The sequence below is a fragment of the Sitophilus oryzae genome, unplaced genomic scaffold (genome assembly GCF_002938485.1).
Source record: "Sitophilus oryzae breed Bouriz unplaced genomic scaffold, Soryzae_2.0 scaffold_771_pilon_pilon, whole genome shotgun sequence".
In the NCBI taxonomy this organism is placed as follows: Eukaryota; Metazoa; Arthropoda; class Insecta; order Coleoptera; family Curculionidae; genus Sitophilus; species Sitophilus oryzae.
The window spans coordinates 400,892-420,972 of record NW_022147386.1 but is presented as its reverse complement, the minus strand read 5'-3'; the positions used below and the strand labels follow the sequence as shown (position 1 = coordinate 420,972).

The 20,081-nt window shown below is 33.0% G+C and overlaps 2 protein-coding genes across 3 annotated transcripts in view; one reads left to right on the top strand and one right to left on the bottom strand.

Moving 5' to 3' along the window:
* Nucleotides 1–1,471, bottom strand: part of LOC115888489 (RNA helicase aquarius) — a 92,857-nt gene extending 91,386 nt beyond the window's left edge. Inside the window, exons 1-6 of one of the 2 annotated variants that reach the window (XM_030908239.1) lie at nucleotides 1,417–1,471; nucleotides 1,267–1,353; nucleotides 1,012–1,112; nucleotides 795–948; nucleotides 345–740; nucleotides 131–289 (exon numbers count right to left, since the gene is read on the bottom strand). In XM_030908239.1, the coding sequence (XP_030764099.1) occupies nucleotides 131–289; nucleotides 345–740; nucleotides 795–948; nucleotides 1,012–1,112; nucleotides 1,267–1,341 (885 nt within the window). In that variant the 5' untranslated portion in view covers nucleotides 1,342–1,353; nucleotides 1,417–1,471. The other variant, XM_030908238.1, reaches the window with a different exon arrangement.
* Nucleotides 1,472–5,629: 4,158 nt separating this feature from the next.
* Nucleotides 5,630–20,044, top strand: LOC115888498 (brachyurin-like). Its single transcript, XM_030908249.1, has 6 exons — nucleotides 5,630–5,734; nucleotides 5,794–5,940; nucleotides 14,937–15,034; nucleotides 15,135–15,307; nucleotides 18,450–18,721; nucleotides 19,813–20,044. The coding sequence occupies exons 1-6, from the start codon at nucleotides 5,672–5,674 to the stop codon at nucleotides 19,921–19,923; spliced, it is 864 nt and encodes a 287-aa protein (XP_030764109.1). The 5' UTR covers nucleotides 5,630–5,671; the 3' UTR covers nucleotides 19,924–20,044.
* Nucleotides 20,045–20,081: the final 37 nt, after the last annotated feature.

Genomic DNA, 20,081 nt, shown 5'->3' with positions numbered 1-20,081 from the left:
ACTGAAAATTGAACCAAAAAAATATTTATATTTAATGTAAATTTCTTAGTGTTCAACTTTATATTAAGTGTTTATTTGGTAGTTCACCAACAAATAAGGTCATTCAATTTAGTAAAGTAAAAAAACTTACCTGACTAAACAAGTGCCCTTCTGGTCTCTTGATTAATCCTGATAATGAACATCTGACCACCAAATGACAGTCGTCTAGAACGGTATTAAAAAATCTTCTTGTCGGCAACAAGGCTTCAAGATCAATGAGCAACTCCAGAAATCTTTCACAATAATGAACCTTAAAAAGGCAATATAAAATTAAGTATGTCTCAAAATGTGTCGTTTATTCTTACCTTTTCAGATGGACAAATACCTTGCTCACCAATTGTATCTAAAACTGAAAGAAACTTGAGCATGAGCTTATGCAGAAAAGTCCTCTCCCATATTAACTTGTCAAGTTGCTCGGGTTTATCTTTTCTTTGAATGGCTCTCCAGTATTTCTTCCATTTAGGATTTTTCTTAAATTCATATTCTCTTCTGTTGGGTTGTAAAGATATCCACATTGACAAAGAAACCAATCTTTTTACTTGGTCTCTACAAATAGCCTCTTCCATGCTATTAAAACAATGATTAAGGAATACTAAGACAGCTGTCTGTTCTTTTAAATTTATTAGTAGTTCATCTTCCAAACAAGCAAGAAGGACTCTTTGAAAGAAATCTGGAAAATGCTCGTTTTGTTTTCTAAATGCCTAAAAAGTTATTCTGTGTTATTTTATGACCAATATTAAGTAATGATCTCTCACCTGCCATACTTGAACTCTTTCTCTAAATTTTTCATTTACCATTATAACAATTGATAGTATATGTGCCAATGAAGCTCCAGGCTTGTAATTTGGCCATAAAAAGTTCTCAAGATATTGACTAAATTCCAGAACCATAATTCTCCTAATTGAGAAACTAAAAAACATAAAATATTAATAAAAATATTAATAATTTGGCTATTTGGTATAAAAATCGTACTTGCTACCTCGAATATCAGTCATATAAATATCTTCAATCACATTTGGTTCAAATTCAAAATGATTTTCGACAGTGTGTGGAGCCCAATATTTTTCTGCCAGCTATAAAAATTGAAAGAAAACGTATTTAATATACTTAAACTAGAATATGCCTATGCAATATATATGTGCTTATGTTTATTAAAAAAGAATGCAAGAGAAGAATTCGCAATTTTGAGATAATACAGATTTGTATTTTCCTAAACCATTTATTTACCTGTGTTATTCGGTCAGTTTGTATTTGTTGAACTGTAGGGGTGACAATACTCCCCTGTAAAGGTTGTTCGTCCATGATACAAAAGATCTGTGATATTAATAAAAATACTTAAAACAATAATTAAATTTTCTTAAAAAAAATACTGTTTACCTGCTGTTTACAATATTTTTCAAAAAATTAGGTTAATGTCAGTTATTGTTACCGGCAGGGTAGGGATGTCAAAAATACATCGATGCATTGAAAACATCGATATTTGCGTTTCGATTTCGATGTATCAAATACTATTCGATATTACTCGATATATTCGATGCATTGATATACCGTATGATCGAAAAAAAAACGGCGTCCAGTTGGCTGGGAAATGACGATCGATGACATTTCCCATATAAATTTACATATAATTTGACAACGATCTTCATTTCATAGTCATCATTGACGCCGTTTTTTCTCGATCATGCGGTATTTCATTTGATGTAGTGAATCGCGAGTTCTATGCGCGAGTTGCACGTTGCACGGCTATTATGCACGCCACATCCAATATTTCCTTTTAATTGTGTAGCAAACGACGAAAATAAAAAATATACAAAGCACTTTAGAACATTATTATTATAATACCACATAAGTTTTATTGGACATTTCTCTACGGTATAGGATTTCTTGTTTATCTTTTTTACTTAAAAATTGAATTTCCGAAATTATTCAGGGTGTTTTAAAAAACATGTGCCATCTCTCGTGAAGAGATTCCTCACGTAAAAATAGGATTTATTTTTCATATCAACATAGGTCCGGTTCTGCTTTGTTTCGTAGCTACAGGGTGTTAAAGTCTTAATATTTTTTCGATTTATTTTAATTTTCTTCCAAGTACTTTAAGCATCTCGAATGTAATTTTGAGGGTAAAAGTTACTGTAAATGCGACATATTTTAAAGCTAAAAAAAGTCGGCATATTTACCAGGGACGTGCATATGGGTTATCACTGAAATATTTTTCTAAAAAAAGCTAAAGTCCCTAGATTTAGAATTTAGAATAAGTGGGAGGGGGGTTAATCTCTGCGACCTTAGAGATCTATTGTGTCCAGGGCCAGTCAACTGAGATATACGACCTTGAACGATCTGTTTTTGGGATAGTAATTTCCTGGGGCGCTAGATGGCGTATTTTTATTTTAATTTTTCTAGTTGCCTAACAATTGCGTACAAAATTGTTTTTATAGTTGCCTAAATAGGCCTATTAATTATGTTCTGTCATTGTTCTGTATGTCAAATCAGTTTTCCGTTTCCGGCTTCCTCCTTCTTCTTCAGTTGTGTTTTGCAATTGAACGGAGATGTGCGTTTCGCTGTTTGCTGGTTGTTTGGCTGTGTTTTTTGCAATCTTCATTTTAAAATCGTGATTTTGTATTTTTGAATTTTTTTGAACTTTGTTTTGTGTTTGATTTTTAAGATCTCTATTAAAGGTAAGGTTTAAGTTAAAGGTTTTTGATTTATCTAACAATTTTATTTAATAATCCGAGAAAGCGAGGTGAGGTAACCTAACCAAGTCCAAATGTTCGTGAATTTTATTTTTTAACAATGTAATATTTACAACGCCATATATTTTTACAAAAAAAATTGATCAACTCCATATTTTTGTACATAAACTTCACAATATGATATTACACAATTGTTCAAGTCCAATGTAAAAAATACACGTAAATAAAACATTGTTTCTAATGGACGTCACTTTCTCTTGTATTCCAACGATATTTGTTGTGTTCTTAAATCTGGTACTATAATAAATATTATACTTTTTAATCTGTTGTTTTATTTGTTTGTAAAATGTTTTATGGTATAATTTTCTGTAAATTAAAATAAATTATTTATTGTAGGTTTTTATGCACATATATTAATGATATAAGCAAACCATTTAACACTTTACAATAGTTTAACCTGGTTTAACCTTTATATATAAATCCTTGTTTTTTACCATTTGACTTGTTTGCCAACTTGGGACCAATCAGATGACTACACATTATTTTGTAGAAATCTGATTGGCTCTAACTGGCGAACAAGTCATACGTCTTGCTTAAAAATAAATTGCATCTATTTAAATTTGCCGCCACATTTGTTACTTTCCTGGGTGGCTAGATGGCGCCACTTCAATATACAGATTACAGATTTCTTTACAAATTTGAAACCGTTTTGAAACTAAAAAATGCATGGGAGTTAGCGTTCTTCTTTAGTGTGTTCTGTGATTGTGTCCCCCTTTCTTGAGTTATAACTCATCATACAGTCCCAGGAATTCCTACGGAGACCCGTGTCCCTCACAGTCGAGGAGCTACGACCCAGGCCGGGTAGACGAAACGGTAGCTTGTGTCGCCTGTTGGGTTTAGAGGTAGGAGGTAGCCTCCCGACCCTTGGAGGAGGTGGTAGCTTGTATGCCACTTGCGGAGGATGGTCTCACGCAAGTACAGCCACCTCTCCTGTAGTTCTCTTTGGTTTGGCCCCTTGGAACTTTTATTGTTACTGTTCCCAGTGTCGCTAGGGGGTTTTCCCACAGCTTCACCGGTGATGTTTTTATTACTATTATTACCAGATCTCATAGTGTTCCTATGAGTCGCTAGGGACAGTCGGTACACTTCTACAGAGCCCCGCATGTAGAAGTAAGGGGTAAAATACAATGGGGTGCCCCCCGGTGCCTCAAGGTTGAGGCTGTCCGTGGCCCCGCCCGGTATCGTTATATGTCTTGGTGCAATTCCCTGGCCACGACACTACAGTCAGGGACAAGACGATGAGTGAAAAGCAAATACGCCATTGACTTCTTTCTCTCTTGTAAGCGAAATAGTGTAAGCCATAGGTGTAAGCAGTTTAATGCTGATTAAAAGTTGTCGATTTTGGCGTCCTTGATGAGATAAACGCAACTTTATTAATTTGGCTTGATTCAAATCTATAATAGCAACCTTTAAAAAAATTTAATATTAACTTTCGAAAGTTTTAGATAAGTATAGTCATTTATTTCTCATCAAAAAATATGAAAAAAAGTTCCTATAAACATGGTTATGGAAATGTATAATTTTAGATCGAGTTACAGGGGTGTTAAAACTTTTTAAAATTAGTTTTTTTTGTAATTATCTTAAATATACATATATTATTTTTTATATGAAATTGCTGTAACTTGGACTAATAGTAATAATGACTAATAGTAATAATATTTAATAATAAATTAGTTAAAATATATAATTTATTAATTTAATTTTTATTTTATTAATTATTGTGATTAATAAAATTGCGTTTATCTCATCAAGGAGGCCGAATTCGACAAAATATCAGGAGATAACTTTTAATTGGCATTAAACGGCCTACACAATTATGATATCAAAATAAAAAAAAAATCAGTGGCACGCGTTTTATATTTGAAAAATATTCCAGTGATAACCCATATGCACGTCCCTGGCTTTGTCCCTGGTGAATTTATCGACAGTTTTTTAGCATTAAATATATATATATATATATATATATATATATATATATATATATATATATATATATATATATATATATATATATATATATATATATATATATATATATATATATATATATATATATATATATATATATATATATATATATATATATATATATATATATATATATATATACCCATGCGATTGTTCTCGAAAGCTGGACAACCGATGAATCAACAGAGAACCAGGCTTAAAGGAGACCGATTAAGTAAAATTCTATTGTTACAAGGCTTAGACAAGAAGTACAACTTTTAATAGTCCCAGTACTTCTTGTAATATTTTTTTGGTTTATTTTAACAGTTTGTAAATCTATAAATTTGTTTACAATAATTTATATTTTTGAGTTGAGAACAAAGTTTTTTGTTACTATATCATCCATCCACCCATCAAGTTGTAACTACAAATTAATGGATAATATTAATTTTTGTACAAACCAAGTTTTTGGATTCGATGCATGGCAACATCGATGTACACATGCAATGCATTACATCGATGTATTTTATACGTGGACATCCCTATGCAGGCCATAGAGTACACGAGTTTATTTAGTTGCATAAATATCCTCATTATATTTTAGAAATTTAAAAAAAATCTTTTATTGTAGATATTATAAAATATATATACAAAGATATTGTCTAAAAATAAGCAAACTAATTATTGTTTTCCAACTTTTATAGAAGCCTTCATATTTCACCGAACACGGCAATACCTAGTTGTAAATTTTTGATAGTCAAAATTTGATGCTACTAAATAAGGTACTACAGTTAAGAGGTTTTAGTTAATACAACAAACAATAAAATTGTCATTATTGTTTTATTGTTAATATATTGGGATTAAGAGATTAAGTTATTTAGGTTTATATAAACTTTTATTTTATACATCAGGACCAGTCTCAATAGTGCTTCAACATGTGGAAGACAGTTTTTTTGATATCTTGCTTGGTTGCAGCAGCATTCTGTGCAGAAGAGCTAGTAATATAGTTTTTAAAAGTTAAATAAATACATAATATAGAAAAAAAAACTTTTTTTAGACTTATGAAGATTTTAAGAAAGCCACCCCTCTGTATTTGGAAAATGATCCAGATGTCCAAAAGCAATTTCCCTTCTTGAAGATGGAAGATGCGGATACGCGCATAGTCGGTGGTGAAGAAGCTGTACCAAATTCCAGAAATTACCAGGTTAATATCTCATATTTTTAAATATTCTTATTAATAAAAATAATGAATTATTAATAAATACAACTACAGCAAAATAAAACATTAATTCACCACAATCCACGCACTGATTGACGCGCGTTTCGCTAACCATGTTAGCATCATCAGCAGATTATTAAGACTGCTTGCAAAAGTTTGAAGCATCTGTTGATGATGTGCGTCCATTTCAAAAATAATGTTTTTTGGTGCATTGAGGTGAATTAAAGTGTTTTATTTTGCTGTTGTAACACCAAAAGTAACTTCCACCCAGTGTTGCCAGAAATTTTCGGACCGAAATCCTTCAACAGAGCCTTAAAAAACCTTCAGATTCCTTCAACTTTATCAAAAATTCCAGATCTTGTGAAAAAATTGCCTAATTTCGCTATTTTACCTATTTTATAATTAGGAGAAACTTTTATTATTTATTTCTGGTAATATGAATAATAACACGATCAAAAATGCTGTGATAGATACTCGACAGCAGTATTATAAAGAATGTTTCAAAAAAAAATATTGCTTATAATGAATGCCTGAACCGAGAATAATTAAGCATACAAGACGCCATGATCAGCTGACTTATTAGATATGTTTTCCGTTTACATATTTCTTTCTTTTCAATATCAAGAACTTTGGTTTAGTTATGGTACGTGTGGAATAAGATGTGTTGAAATATAAAAATGTATCTAATAATTTTTTGTTAAATGTAAAAATATTTCTAAAATTGCGGACTTTTTGACAGCAACATCGCTTTAAATCCTTAATTAAACACCGTTAAAGTGAAAAAAACAGATGTAGGAAAAACCATATATTCTTCTACTACATTTTTATTTTGCAAAACTGCCAAAAACCTTCATATTCATCATTTTGGATAAAAATCCTTCAGCCCTTCATTCGACGAAAGTTGACTGTAAAATCCTTCATATTGAGGGAAATCCTTCAATTCTGACAACACTATTCCGAACTCTAAAGGTGCGTCCACATTGCTCGCGAGTAGGCCAAAGAACACGTGAAACACGAAAAACTACCAAACAGTCGGAGCGAGATGTTCGCAGCGCTCGCGGTGCTCCACGTGCTTCCGATCACATAAAATGCTTAGATAAAATGTATGTTTCGACGTGGTCTGTGGTTTCGACTGTTCTTCGACTGTTCGACTCTGTCGCGGTAACTACCATAGTAACTACATATATCAAAGACTGTCAAAGAAGCGCTTCAGAGCCATGCGAGCATACTTTACGGCGGTACGGCGCGGCGCGGCGCGGGCGGTTCGAAGCGCTCGAGCTGTTTGCGTTGTTTGTTTAGTTTTTAGTTTGGTTTCATTCATAGAATTCGGTATTTACTGCAATATGATGATACTACCATGATTTTTCTTATTTTTTTTTGTTCATAATTAAAAATAGTTGTGTTTTGTTCTTAAGCCGGGTCTCCACCAAAGCAACATATGTCGTCGACATTGTCATCAACTTTTGTTACTATTTTCATAAATATTGTCGAGAAATGTAGATCGTACCTACCAAAGAAATATTGTTGCTCGCCTTCATTTTTCGACTAAAGAGCGAAAGTTTATTTAGTGTTTATCAACATGTGAAACGACGAGGATCTAATTATAATCTTAGCATATCATTTCAGGCATCATACTTTCTATTTCTGATCTTATACCAAGTATGCTTAGTGTCCCAAAGTTGGGGGTGGGCTTGATATTTTTCAATCAGATTTATTGTTTTATCATCGCTCCACTCCATACCAAATTTAATTTTAGCAACAGAATCAAAAACAAACTTCTGGCCTTGTGAACTACACAAGTACAAGTGGCAAAATATACCCGATAAAGTTACTGATAGGAGTTGATTCGGTGGAGACGTCTTTCGACATGTTTGTAAACATTGTTGTCCACACGATTTTTCTATTGATGTACCGCTCCTCAAGCGAAACATGAAATAAAGTCGGCGACTTAAATCTGCGATTAAATATGTCGACGACTTTACTGAATTGTCAGCAACATTGTCGACAACACTTACTAGTCGGCGACACAGTCGCCGACAAATGTTTCTATAGTGGAGATCTGGCTTTAGATTAGTAACGCCGGGTCTCCACCAAAGCAACATTTGTCGGCGACATTGTCATCAACTTTTGTTACTATTTTCATAAATATTGTCAAGAAATGTAGATCGTACCTACCAAAGAAATATTGTTGCTCGACTTCATTTTTCGACTAAAGAGCGAAATTTTATTTAGTGTTTATCAACATGTGGAACGACGAGGATGTAATTATAATCTCAGCCGCATTCCTAATTATTTTGCGAAATGAGCGTCGTCGCAAGCCAGACGGCAACGTCGCTTTTGGATACGTCCTAGTTTCCGGAAGAGAAATTTATATAGTGATAGTGACTTGCTCACTGATCTTTGTACAGATGACTTAAATCCGCTCCACAATGAAATAAGAAGTAAATTTATTTTTAGCAACAGAATCAAAAACAAACTTCTGGCCTTGTGAACTACACGAGTACAAATGGCAAAATATACCCGATAAAGATACTGATAGGAGTTGATTCGGTGGAGACGTCTTTCGACATGTTTGTAAACATTATCGTCGACACGATTTTTCTTTGATGTACCGCTCCTCAAGCGAAAAATGAAAAAAAGTCGGCGACTTAAATCTGCGACATAAAATGATACTTTGCTAAAAAAATTAGAAGTTCGGATTTTGTACGGATTTTTTTGGAAGGTTTATCCTTGGGACACGTTTTTATCTGGTAACCCTAACCAAAAAAAAAAAAATAAAAGTCTGTGTCTACTTGCACCCCTGGCGGTGGCTAAGAAATAAATTGGTGCGAATGTAAAATTATATGGGGAACATCATTGATGATTGACATTGCCAAACCTTTTGGACGCCGTTATTTTTTCGATGGGTATTTCGGTACAGGTACCTTTAATAAAATTGGGAGTGATTAGTAATTATAAGCATAATTTTGGTTAAAAGATCATATTATCGTCGAATTATCTGAAGGTCTAAATGACCTTTAAACGGCCCTTTATAAACCTTACTTGCCACTTCCTACCGTATGATCGAAAAAAAAAAACGACGACCAGTTGGCTTGGAAATGAAGATCGATGATATTCCCCATATAAGTTTACATATAAAATGACAGCGATCTTCATTTCATAGCCACCGCTGACGCCGTTTTTCCAAAAAAGTGCCAACACCGTGTGATGAAAAAATAACGGCATCCAGTTGGCTGGGAAATGACAATCGATGATATTTCCCATATAAATTTACATATAAAATGACAGCGACCTTCATTTCATAGCCATCGCTGACGCCGTTTTGTTTTCGTTTATATTGTACACGTACATACATACATGCAATCTTATTTTGATATGATACTTTTGGAAATTACTTTAGCTATAGTTTGAAAAAAATATGACTCCTATTTGTTTCAATGATTAAGGTTTTCGAAGGTCTTTTCATATTGTTATACACAATTTTCTTCCCGTTTTATAAGTTTAAAGAAAATGCAGTTCAGTCTAATAGTTTTACAGGTTGAGTCTTAAATAAGTGCAAATATTTTTAGGGGTAGTATAATTCGACCCCAGAAACACGATTATACTAGTTTTTTTCGCAATAAAATTTTTTGGTAAATTTGAATTTTTTTAGTTAAAAAACATAATTTCTTGATAATATGGCAACAAATGTAGTAGATTAAATTTGCAAGAAAGAAAACCCAGAAAAGATCCAGGGATTCTCAAAATTTAAGCAACAAATATTTTTTTTGGAAATTTCCAAACTTGAGTAACTTGGTTATTTTGGACTTATTTGAAAAACGGTAAAGAGAAAATATGCTTCTTTTATCGAGATCTACCAACCCTGAAAATATCTGCACTTATTTAAGACTCGCCCTGTATATCGTTTTTTTCCTAAAAAAATGCCAATGATTTTTTTTATTAAATTTTGAGAACCACTGGAATTTTGCTTTCTTGCAAATTTAATCTACTAAGTACCTATTGACATATTATCAAGAAGTTATGTTTTTAATTAAAAACTAAAAAAAATTCCAAAATATTCCGAAAAAATTGCGAGAAAAAACTCATAATGATGTTTTTAAGGTCGAAATATACTACCTCTAAAAATATTTGCACTTGTTTAAGACTCACCCTATATACAATAACAACTTAAAAATACTACTGAGTTAGAAATATGAAAAATATAATAACTGATTGGATTTTAAATTAAATGTTGTATGTATTTTTCTGAATTAAATCCTTAAAATTTAATATGATTTAATAACTGTACGAGTATAGCAGATTATATAGCTAAGTAACTATATCAACAATAAGGGCAACAATATTAGGGTACAGTTTTATTGCTGGTTAATTTGTCCAATTGTCTTTGAAATATTTACTACTTATACGATGTTAATCTGTTACTGATATGTCATAGCAGTATTTATTGCTAATTATTTTTTTTAATTTTTAGATTATCGTGTAAAATTCGGACCAATTTACTGCAGTGTTGATAAGAAATAATGACAATTCAAATATTATCTTTAGACTTACAAATAATACAAATACAATATGATCGAAAAAAAACACGCGTCAGCGATGGCTGTGAAATGAAGATCGCTATCATTTTATATGTAAAATTATATGAGGAATGTCATGAATCGTAATTTCCAAACCAACATTATTTTTTTAATTTGTTCTTGAAAATTCTTTGTGTTATAAATTAAAATATTTTTTTCATATCTTACAGAGCTCTTGAACATTTTTTTGCTTTTATCTAGAGATAGAATCTCTGATACAGACAAAGAACAAAGAAAAGATCTTTAAAAAATCAAATCTTTCGGTAATTTCGGGAGTCGGTAACAATAATTAAAAAATATTTTTTATTACATGGGAAAGTCCATTTGATATTTTCTAGCGGTCGAAATTAAATTCTTTTAAATAAGTATGCGATATCTTACTGTTCTTACTTTTGTGAAGTTTCTATAATGTTTATTATCAGTTATTGAAGTTTTTTTTTTGTCAAATTTAGGTTGGTTTATTTTGTATGATGCAAATTTTAAGTTACCTATCTGGTTTTTCCTTCGCTTGTATTCATTTGTGTTTTATTCCTTTGTGTATTTTTCTCATGATATGATTACTTAATAATTTGATATAATTTTCATTTAAAACTTAATTTTTTATCGGTTTTACTTTTGAAAACCATCCCTTGCTTATTGATTGACGAACTGCACAATAATTGAACAAAAATTTGCTAGTACCGAAAACCGCAAGTACCGACAAAACCGCGAAATTCTAGTTCCTTAGAGGCATGGTATCGAAATTTCCGGTTCCGACAAAAAGCTCCGGTTCCAAAAATCCTAATTAATACTCTAATTAATACTTCCGATTAGAGTTTAGAACCGAGGGTCCAGAACCGGGAAATCCCGATTTTGAAAGCACCGGGAATTCCCGGATATTTTTAGCCATCATAAAACCGGTCTTCCAAATTATTACCCGATTGTTGCGGGACTCAACAATTAAAAATTATTTTTTGTTAGGTGAAAACGTTTTTTGATACTTTCTAGTCATCGAAATCAAACTGTTCTAAATAAGTAGTATTGCTGGCTACTGTTCTCTTTTAAAGTTTCTATAATTAATTATTAATAATATTAATGATATTTTATTTTTTTATAATTTTTCTTTGGAAACCCATCCCTTGCTTTCTGATTGATAAACCGCTTCATCATTGAACAAAAATTAATTAGTACCCAAAAGTAACGAAAAAAAAACAGGAAATCCTGGTTCCTAAGGGGCCAGGGGTGGATGGGTCATATGGGAAAACGGGAAAATTCTCGGTGGGCCAGTGAAAAGATGGGCCGGTGGGCCGGTCCCGATCAGAGCTCAAATAAAGATTGGATTAGCAAAAATTAAATGGTTAATCTTAAACTAAAGTGACGCAAGATCCTTAGCGACTCCATAACTAACTGATCAATTTGCATCAGTATAATCGTCAGTTGCTTTTAAACATAAACACCAATTTGTAAAACACTATTGTAAAAAAATGTCTTTCGCTGGGACACTTATAATTTTAATAATCATCTGTTGTTTGTTCGGTTTGAAAATTTTTATTATACAAGGTGAGTCAATAAGTGCAAATATTTTCAGGGTTGCTCAATAAAATAAACATAATATATTCTCTTTACCGAGTTTCAAATAAGTCCAATCGAGTTATTAATGATTAGAAATTTAAAAAAAGATAGATTTATTTTTAAAAAAATTTGAGCCACCTCAATTTTTCGGTATTTGCATCTCTTTTAGTGCCGTAATATCAGAGATTAAGAAACTCTACCGTAGGAAAATTTGCGGTGAACAGGAAGTTCTAAAAAGTTTTCTAAAATATACAGGAAAATTTAAAAGAAAATGCTCGAATCTTTTTTTGCAAAGAAACTCATAGACGTGTTCCTGGGGTTGAAATATACCACCCCTGAAAATATTTGCACTTATTTAAGAATCACCCTGTATAGTTTTACCCATTATTCTTTTATTAATAGCTAATAAATATGATTGACTGGCAGCACAAAAAAAAGAATGGATAGCATTAAGTAAATTTAAATAGTCTCGATCTATATGTATACCAAGAATACGGTAGCGTAGATTGACAAATGGGAGCCTCGGTGCAATATTTTTCCAGCTCCCCTTTGTAAAAAGGCAGACGAATTTGACGCGAACTCTGCGGTTGACGGAGAAAACATATCTATGCTTGGTTTGAATTGGGGCCGGACTAAAAGCCAAATCGGAGAACTAAAAGCTAAGTCTAAATTGTTGTTTAAAATGTTGCTAAAATGAATTTGCTAAAAATTACTGAGACAGCAGAGAAGAGTTAAATAAGGTTTAAACTAGATTAGATAATAAATTATTAGTATGTCTCGAAGGGCGACTTATCCCAGTGTAAGAATTGGCGAGGCATTACCTTACTTAACACCATTAACAAGATAATTGCTATAGTCATCCAAAAAAGAATATCAGATGCCCATGAACCGACTTTGAGAAAAGAACAAGCAGGCTTTAGGCCTCAAAGATCATGTATCGACCAAATTAATACTCTCAGCATAATAATAGAGCAATCTCAAGAGTTCAGATCGCCATTATACATGGTGTTCGTGGATTTTCAAAGATCATTCGATACTCTAAAACACATAGCTATCCGGAAAGCTTTGAGAGAAAAAGGAATACCCGAAAAAATAATCCGCATGATTAAAATGCTTTTCATGATGCTACAAGCTGTGTATTACATAAAGGTTAAGTGGGGGAGAAAATTTCAATTGTAGTAGGTGTAAAACAGGGCTGTATACTTTCGCCGCTACTCTTTAACATCGTTCTGGATGTAGCACTAAATAGTGCATTTAAAGAACCACTAGGGATACAATGGGGACTCTTAAGCAGGCTAGAAGACCTGGACTACGCAGACGATCTATGCATCTTTTCCCATTCACATTCGGATATGTCTCAAAAACTTCTTAGACTCCAAGAGGAAGCTAATAATGTCGGTCTTTAAATCAACGTGGCGAAAACCAAAGAAATGAGGTCAACTACTCCCAACAACCAAGATCTATACCTCTCCAACTGAGCCATCGAAAGAGTTGATGAATTTCAGTACCTAGGAAGTATGGTTCACAGCGATGGGGGACAGAGAAAGATGTAGAGGAAAGGATTTTGAAGGCACAAAGAGCTTTTGGCATGCTTACACCTGTGTGGAACTCCTCTATATATAGCAAAAAAACTAAAGTCCAGCTCTTCAATAGCAATGTCAAATCTATTTTGCTTTATGGATGTGAAACATGGAAGGTTACGCGTGGTCTCATGGATCGCCTACAGGTGTTTGTTAACAAGTGTCTTCGAAGAATATTGAGAATTTTCTGGCCCAATCAAATTAATAACGAAGAACTGTAGAGAAGAACATCACAAAATGAATGCCACACTTGAATGGGATCCACAGGGAAGACGTGCCAGGGGAAGACCAAGGAATACCTGGAGAAGAACAGTAACCTCTGAAGCCCAAGAGATCGGGAAAACATGGGGAGAGATCAAACAGACAGCTCAGAATAGGTTCAGATGGAAACATCTCTTAGAAGCCATATGTTCCACGAAGGATGACGGGAACATATATGTCTCGAAAATCCAAATATTCTTATTATGGACTGTAACATAGCATACATCAGAACACATTTATATCCACTGCCTAGGTAATGCCTAGTTTTTTTTGTCGTTTGAGTCATGGCATTATCATACAAGATGCCAAATGTAGAAAAGTATAGAGGAAAAGTTTCGTGATAAAAACTATATAATAACCTAAAAAATGCTGCAGTTTTAATGGCGACCGCGATTCATTCAGTTAAAAACACGTAAACACGACGAGGCTGCTGCTGTAGCAGAAAAGAGAGAATTTTCTACTTTCTACAATGTGTAAGAAAGTATATACCCGAAGAGCTAAAAGTAATGTATGTATTTCACAGAGGATTGGGTCAGCTGAACTGAATGAATCAGGTCAAGTCTTAAAGTTTCTCAAAATCGTAGCCTATTCAAGATCAAATTACCGTTATCGGTAATGGGAATAAAGCAGTAGAACCCTGTAAAACTGAGTCATTTTGTAGTAAAAATTCAGATGTCCGACCCAATATTGGTCTTTACGAAAATTTTGATCAAGACAATATTAATAAATAAAATATGTTTCTTCGTTATGGTCATTTTGTTTTTGTGGATTTGGGCCGGTTGCCTGTTTTTCCCAGGCCGGTTTCCACTTCCCCATCCACCCCTGTAAGAGGCACAGTACCGAAATTCCTGGTTCCAAAAAACATCCCCGATTCCGGAAACCCTATTCTCCATCAGTTATTTCAAATTTTCATTTCTTTGTTTTGTTTATAGTTCCTTTAATAAAATATTGCTGAAATAAGTATGTTACATTGCATGAAAATGCGATAGCTAAATGAAATTATTATTTTTAGGTAGGTCTGTATATAGCTGTTGGTTTAAGTCTCGGTTTTTGCGGTGGTTCACTGATCAGCACACGTACGGTACTGACAGCAGCTCATTGCGTTGATGGGTAAGAAACACACATACATACCAAAAAATTTAACCTTAAAAATAAAATCGTCATCTCGTCGTTTTTAATGATAGAAAATTGTTTTTAAAATATTTTTTAGCAATAATGCTGTGGTTACTATGTTCTTTGGTGCCCACAATATGCCACCACTAGCAAGCGAGAATGCCACACAGATCGCTTCAAGCAACATCATTTTACATCCTTTATGGCAAAGAAATATTTTGCTTCACGATATTGCCTTAATTATTTTGAACGAACCTATAACTCTATCAGGTATGGTACTTAAGGCGGCGGTTACATTGAATGCAAATTCGCACGACAATAATTTGTTTCTACGGTGCATTAATTCTATGGTTTCTACTAGAGGCGTAGCTTGGCGTCAATACAAGGTAGGGTTTCCATAAAGGCTTTTGGAAATTCCGGACAAGTGAACTCAGAAATCTGAACAAAATCCGGACTAATGAAACTGAAATCCGGACAAAAACCTTACGTCGCCAAAAAGGAACTATAATAGTATATTGTTTTATTAGGAGTAAAAATTACACTTTGTGGTGAGGCTGTACGACATACAGACGAGGCACAAAAAGTAATTTTTACTCCGCATAGAACATGCTATTTTTTTCCAAACACCACAAATACCTTTTTAAACAACTTCAAACGTTCCAAATAATATAAAAGGATTTTAAAGTCATACCTTATGTAATTATATGGGGTGTCCCTTAAATAAGTGCAAGTATTTTAAGGGGTGATAGATCTGGATAAAGGAAACATATGTTCTCTTTATCGTTTTTCAAATCAAAAGTCCAAAATGACGTAGTTATTTTACTTTGAAAGTTTCCAAAAAAACGATTTTTTGCTAAAATTGTGAGAACCACTGGATCTTTTCTGGATTTTCTTTCTTGTAAATTTAATCTACTACCTATGTTACCATATTATCAAGAAATTATATTTTTTAACTAATAACTAACTTTTTCCAAATTTTTTTTCGCGAAGAAAAACTCATAGGCGTGTTTCTGGGGTTGAACTATACTACTAGTTAAAATACTTGCACTTATTTCTGGGACACCGTGTATTATTTAAATTTATGTTAAAATGTCAATATTTTTTATAAACATGTGGACTGCTTACAAATACCGGGTATCCCACTAAGAATAGCTCTCGGCTGTAGGTATCTCGGAAAGTCTTAGCCGTAGGGCTTACGGAAAAAAATATTTATAACTAAAGAGGCTATGGGAAATTGCTGGAAATTATTTTCAAGTTTGTAAAACGGCCGCTAGGTGGTGCAACTGCTATGGAAAATAAGAAAATATATTTTTTACAGAATTTTGCCTAGATAATGGGTACTATAAATAATAACTTTATAATCTTCAGTAAATTTTAGATTTTTTTTTGTTAAAACCATTTTCCCCCTATCTGCTAAAATAAAGTGGTGGAGGAAGGTTAGATCTATCTTTATTTAAATGTTAATAACTCCGGACTGGATGATCAGAATCCAACAAAAAAATAAGATAGAAACAGTTAGTTTATTTTAAAATCGACGAAATTCCAGAATACCATAATACCAGATGTATTAATATCTAATAATTAAGATATTAATAATAGTGAACAAGAAACGATGTTTCATTGAAGTCATGGTAGGCTTTGGAAAAAAGTTGCTTTTCGCGTAATAGTATAAACGTCAAATTGTTATTAGATCAACATTTTGATAGTCTTAGCAGCGTTTTTTTATCTTTTAAATGCTTTTTCAAAATGCCTTTATTATTTGAAGTTGTTCGGGCATTTTGAAAAAGCAATCAAAAGATAAAAAACGCTGGACTATCAAAATGTTGATCTAATAACAATTTGACGTTTATACTATTAGGTACGTCAAAAGCAACTTTTTTCCAAAGCCTACTATGACTTCACTGAATCATCGTTTCTTGTTCACTATTATTAATATCTTAATTATTAGATATTAATACATCTGATATTATGATATTCTGGTATATCGTCGATTTTAAAATAAACTAACTGTTTCTATCTTATTTTTGTTAGAATTGGCCTAATCAAGAGGGCTACTGATACTATATTGTAAAAATAAGGTAATTAAGAGCTTATTTTTTGGTATTTATTATAATTTTCCTAATATCTTCGGTTTGAAAAAAGATACCAAGATGCGGTTTTCGCTGATTTTTTAAGCTTTTACTACTCTTTACTATCAGCTAGAATTACACATACTATTGCATTTAATTTCTTTGAAAAAAACGCTATGTTTGTTAAATTGTAAGACAACGCCCCCTAGCGTCTACGTTCAAAAGCTTATTATTGTTATTTATATGGTACAATATAGAGTAAAAGATTTTTTTACTAAAGAAGACTAAAAAACTTTTAAAAGAGCCCTCGCTTTTTGGATTCCGATCATCCAGTCCAGAGTTATTAATATTCAAATAAAAACAGATCTAACCTTACCCCACCACTTTATTTTGGTAGATAAGGGAAAATGGCTCTAACAAAAAATATTCAAAATTTACTGAAGATTATGAAGCTGTTACTTATAGTACACCTTATCTAGGCAAAATTGTGTAAAAACTCCATTTCTTATTTTTTGTTGCAGTTGCGCCCCCTAGCGGTCGTTCTACAAACTTGAAAATAATTTCCAGCAATTTCCCATAGCCTCTTTAGTTATAACTATTTTTTTCCCGAGGGGTGTCTCACTCGGGTAAAAAATGTACACGTACAGCCAAAATATCCTTCCACTGCTAAGCGACTGCCAATGACTATGAAGAAGACTGCCTATGACTGCCATGTAATTATTATAGGCGAATGACTGCCATAAGACTGCCAATGACTACCAGTGACTGCCAAGAAAATGTACATGTAATTCCTTTAGTGAGACACCCCTCGTTTTTTCCGCAGCCGCTACGGCTAATACTTTCCGAGATACAGCCGAGAGCTATTCTTAGTGGGACACCCTGTACACGTCGCGTCACTACGTATTTTTAAGCCGTACGCGGAAAGAATATTCTTTGGTACGCGTCCTACCACTTTTCGTCTCGCGCTCGTGTGTCACGGCCTTCAATTTTTATTCCCAGCGCGCGTAAAGACTTCAAAATGAATCCTTTCACTTCAAAATGAATCCTACTGGTATGAATAAAAATAAAATATTAGTCGTATTTAAAAGCCCTACAAATAGGTAACAACAATGTAACCGTACCCATGTCAAATTATGTATTAAATTTTACGAAAATTTACATAGAACAATTATTTACGTACGAACAATTTTTCATAGAATTTCGCATCCTGGGTAACCGCCCCCTAATGTTCCTCTATCAATGTTGTTTAGTCCTGCTAGCCTCCAATTAGCGTTATTGTGATAATTTAACAATTTAAACTTCTATTGCTGAGAAGAATATACAGAATACTTTATGTGTTTTAGACAGAATCGGTATTGTTGATTTGCCTACTCAGCTTACCGACAGCTACATCGGGGAAACTGTTCTGGTAAGCGGTTGGGGTAGACCATCTGACAGTTCCAACAGCATTTCTCCTATTTTGAGGGAAGTAACCAACGAGATCATTAGCAATTACCCCTGCAGATTGGCCTATTTTGGCATTGTTTCTCCAACGCACATTTGTCTCTCAGGGTTGAATGGCAGAGGAACCTGCAATGGTGATTCTGGTGGACCTTTGGTCGTTAACAGAACACAGGTAAAATTCTGATAGTACTAAGAATAGCAGTAAAACTAATGATAATAGATCTTGCAAAGAGAAAATTGTTGTTTACAAAAGTGCAACAGTCTGGTTGCACGGAAATATTTGTTGCAAGGGGAACTGACATCTTGGAAAATAAAAAGAAGTCGCTGTCGCTTTTGTTAATTGACAGTTATACACTCAGATGCAAAAAAAAACGCAACGGAAAAATGGTTACCTATTTATTAGACCTATTTTCTTGATTCTTTTAACAAACTGTATATAAATATACCGGGTGCGTCTCAAAAGTGGCTCAGCCCCATAACTTTTTTTTATTTTTTTAGATAGAAAAACGAGATTTGGTGTGTTAGTATATGACATAAATTAGGATTGATTGACGTATTCAATTGTTTTTGGTCACTTCCTGTTTCACCGAAAATAGCTACAACTTTTGAATTTTAAATGACACCCTCGATATTTTTTAATTTATTTGATAGGAAATGACACTCTGAATAGAATGAAATATTCTATGTCAACTGTTGACATATTCGTTTAAAAAGAAATCGTATTTTAAATTTTAATCTAGAGTGCCATGGCTGTGTTAAAAATACTAATTTCAATCAAGGAGCCTTGGAAAAATAGATTTGATCGTCTCCGCATGTTACAATTTCAAATAAATCATAGACGAAAATGTCAAAAATTGACATATCAATAATCTCATTCTATTCAGAGTGCCATTTTCTATAGAATAAAATGAAAAAATAGTAATTTCCGGTGAAACAGGAAGTGACCAAAAACAATTGACATACGTCAGTCAATCCTAATTTATGTCATATACTAATGTATCTCATGTATATATTTCTCTCTCTATCTCTCTCTCATATACTAATACTCGCCTATATGCTTCGTCCGGATGATTTCCTCCGACGACTATCTTGAAAAAAAACGATGGATGGTCCGCTCCATCTCAAAACGCTGTAAAAAACACTTTAAAAACCAAACCTAAACACTTTAAAAACTTAATGAAAAAATTTCCGTTGGGTTTTTTTGTATCTGGGTGTATTTGGAAATTTAATGTGTATCTCATTAATAAATTTATTAATTTATAGATTGGAATTGTATCTTTTGGAAGTGGATGGGGATGCGCCCATGGATGGCCTTCTGTATTCGCACGAGTAACATCCTACATAAACTGGATCACTGCGAATGCTGTGTGGTAGATTAATTCACAAATACGATACAAATTAACAATAAACTAATAATAATAAGTCTTGTTTATTTCCTGTTGCCTAATCTGTTATATTCTATAATTTTAAAATAAATATTATGTACATAAAATAATGTTACGTTGCTTATTTTATACAAAAACCACTTCAAA

What these genes read in the sequence shown, in the direction of transcription:
- LOC115888498 (XM_030908249.1), top strand. Translation starts at nt 5,672, where the DNA reads ATGTGGAAGACAGTTTTTTTGATATCTTGCTTGGTTGCAGCAGCATTC. An exon ending in CATTCTGTGCAGAAGAGCTA is followed by an intron (nt 5,735 to 5,793) that starts GTAATATAGTTT and finishes AACTTTTTTTAG; the next exon opens with ACTTATGAAGATTTTAAGAA. An exon ending in TGGTCGTTAACAGAACACAG is followed by an intron (nt 18,722 to 19,812) that starts GTAAAATTCTGA and finishes ATTAATTTATAG; the next exon opens with ATTGGAATTGTATCTTTTGG.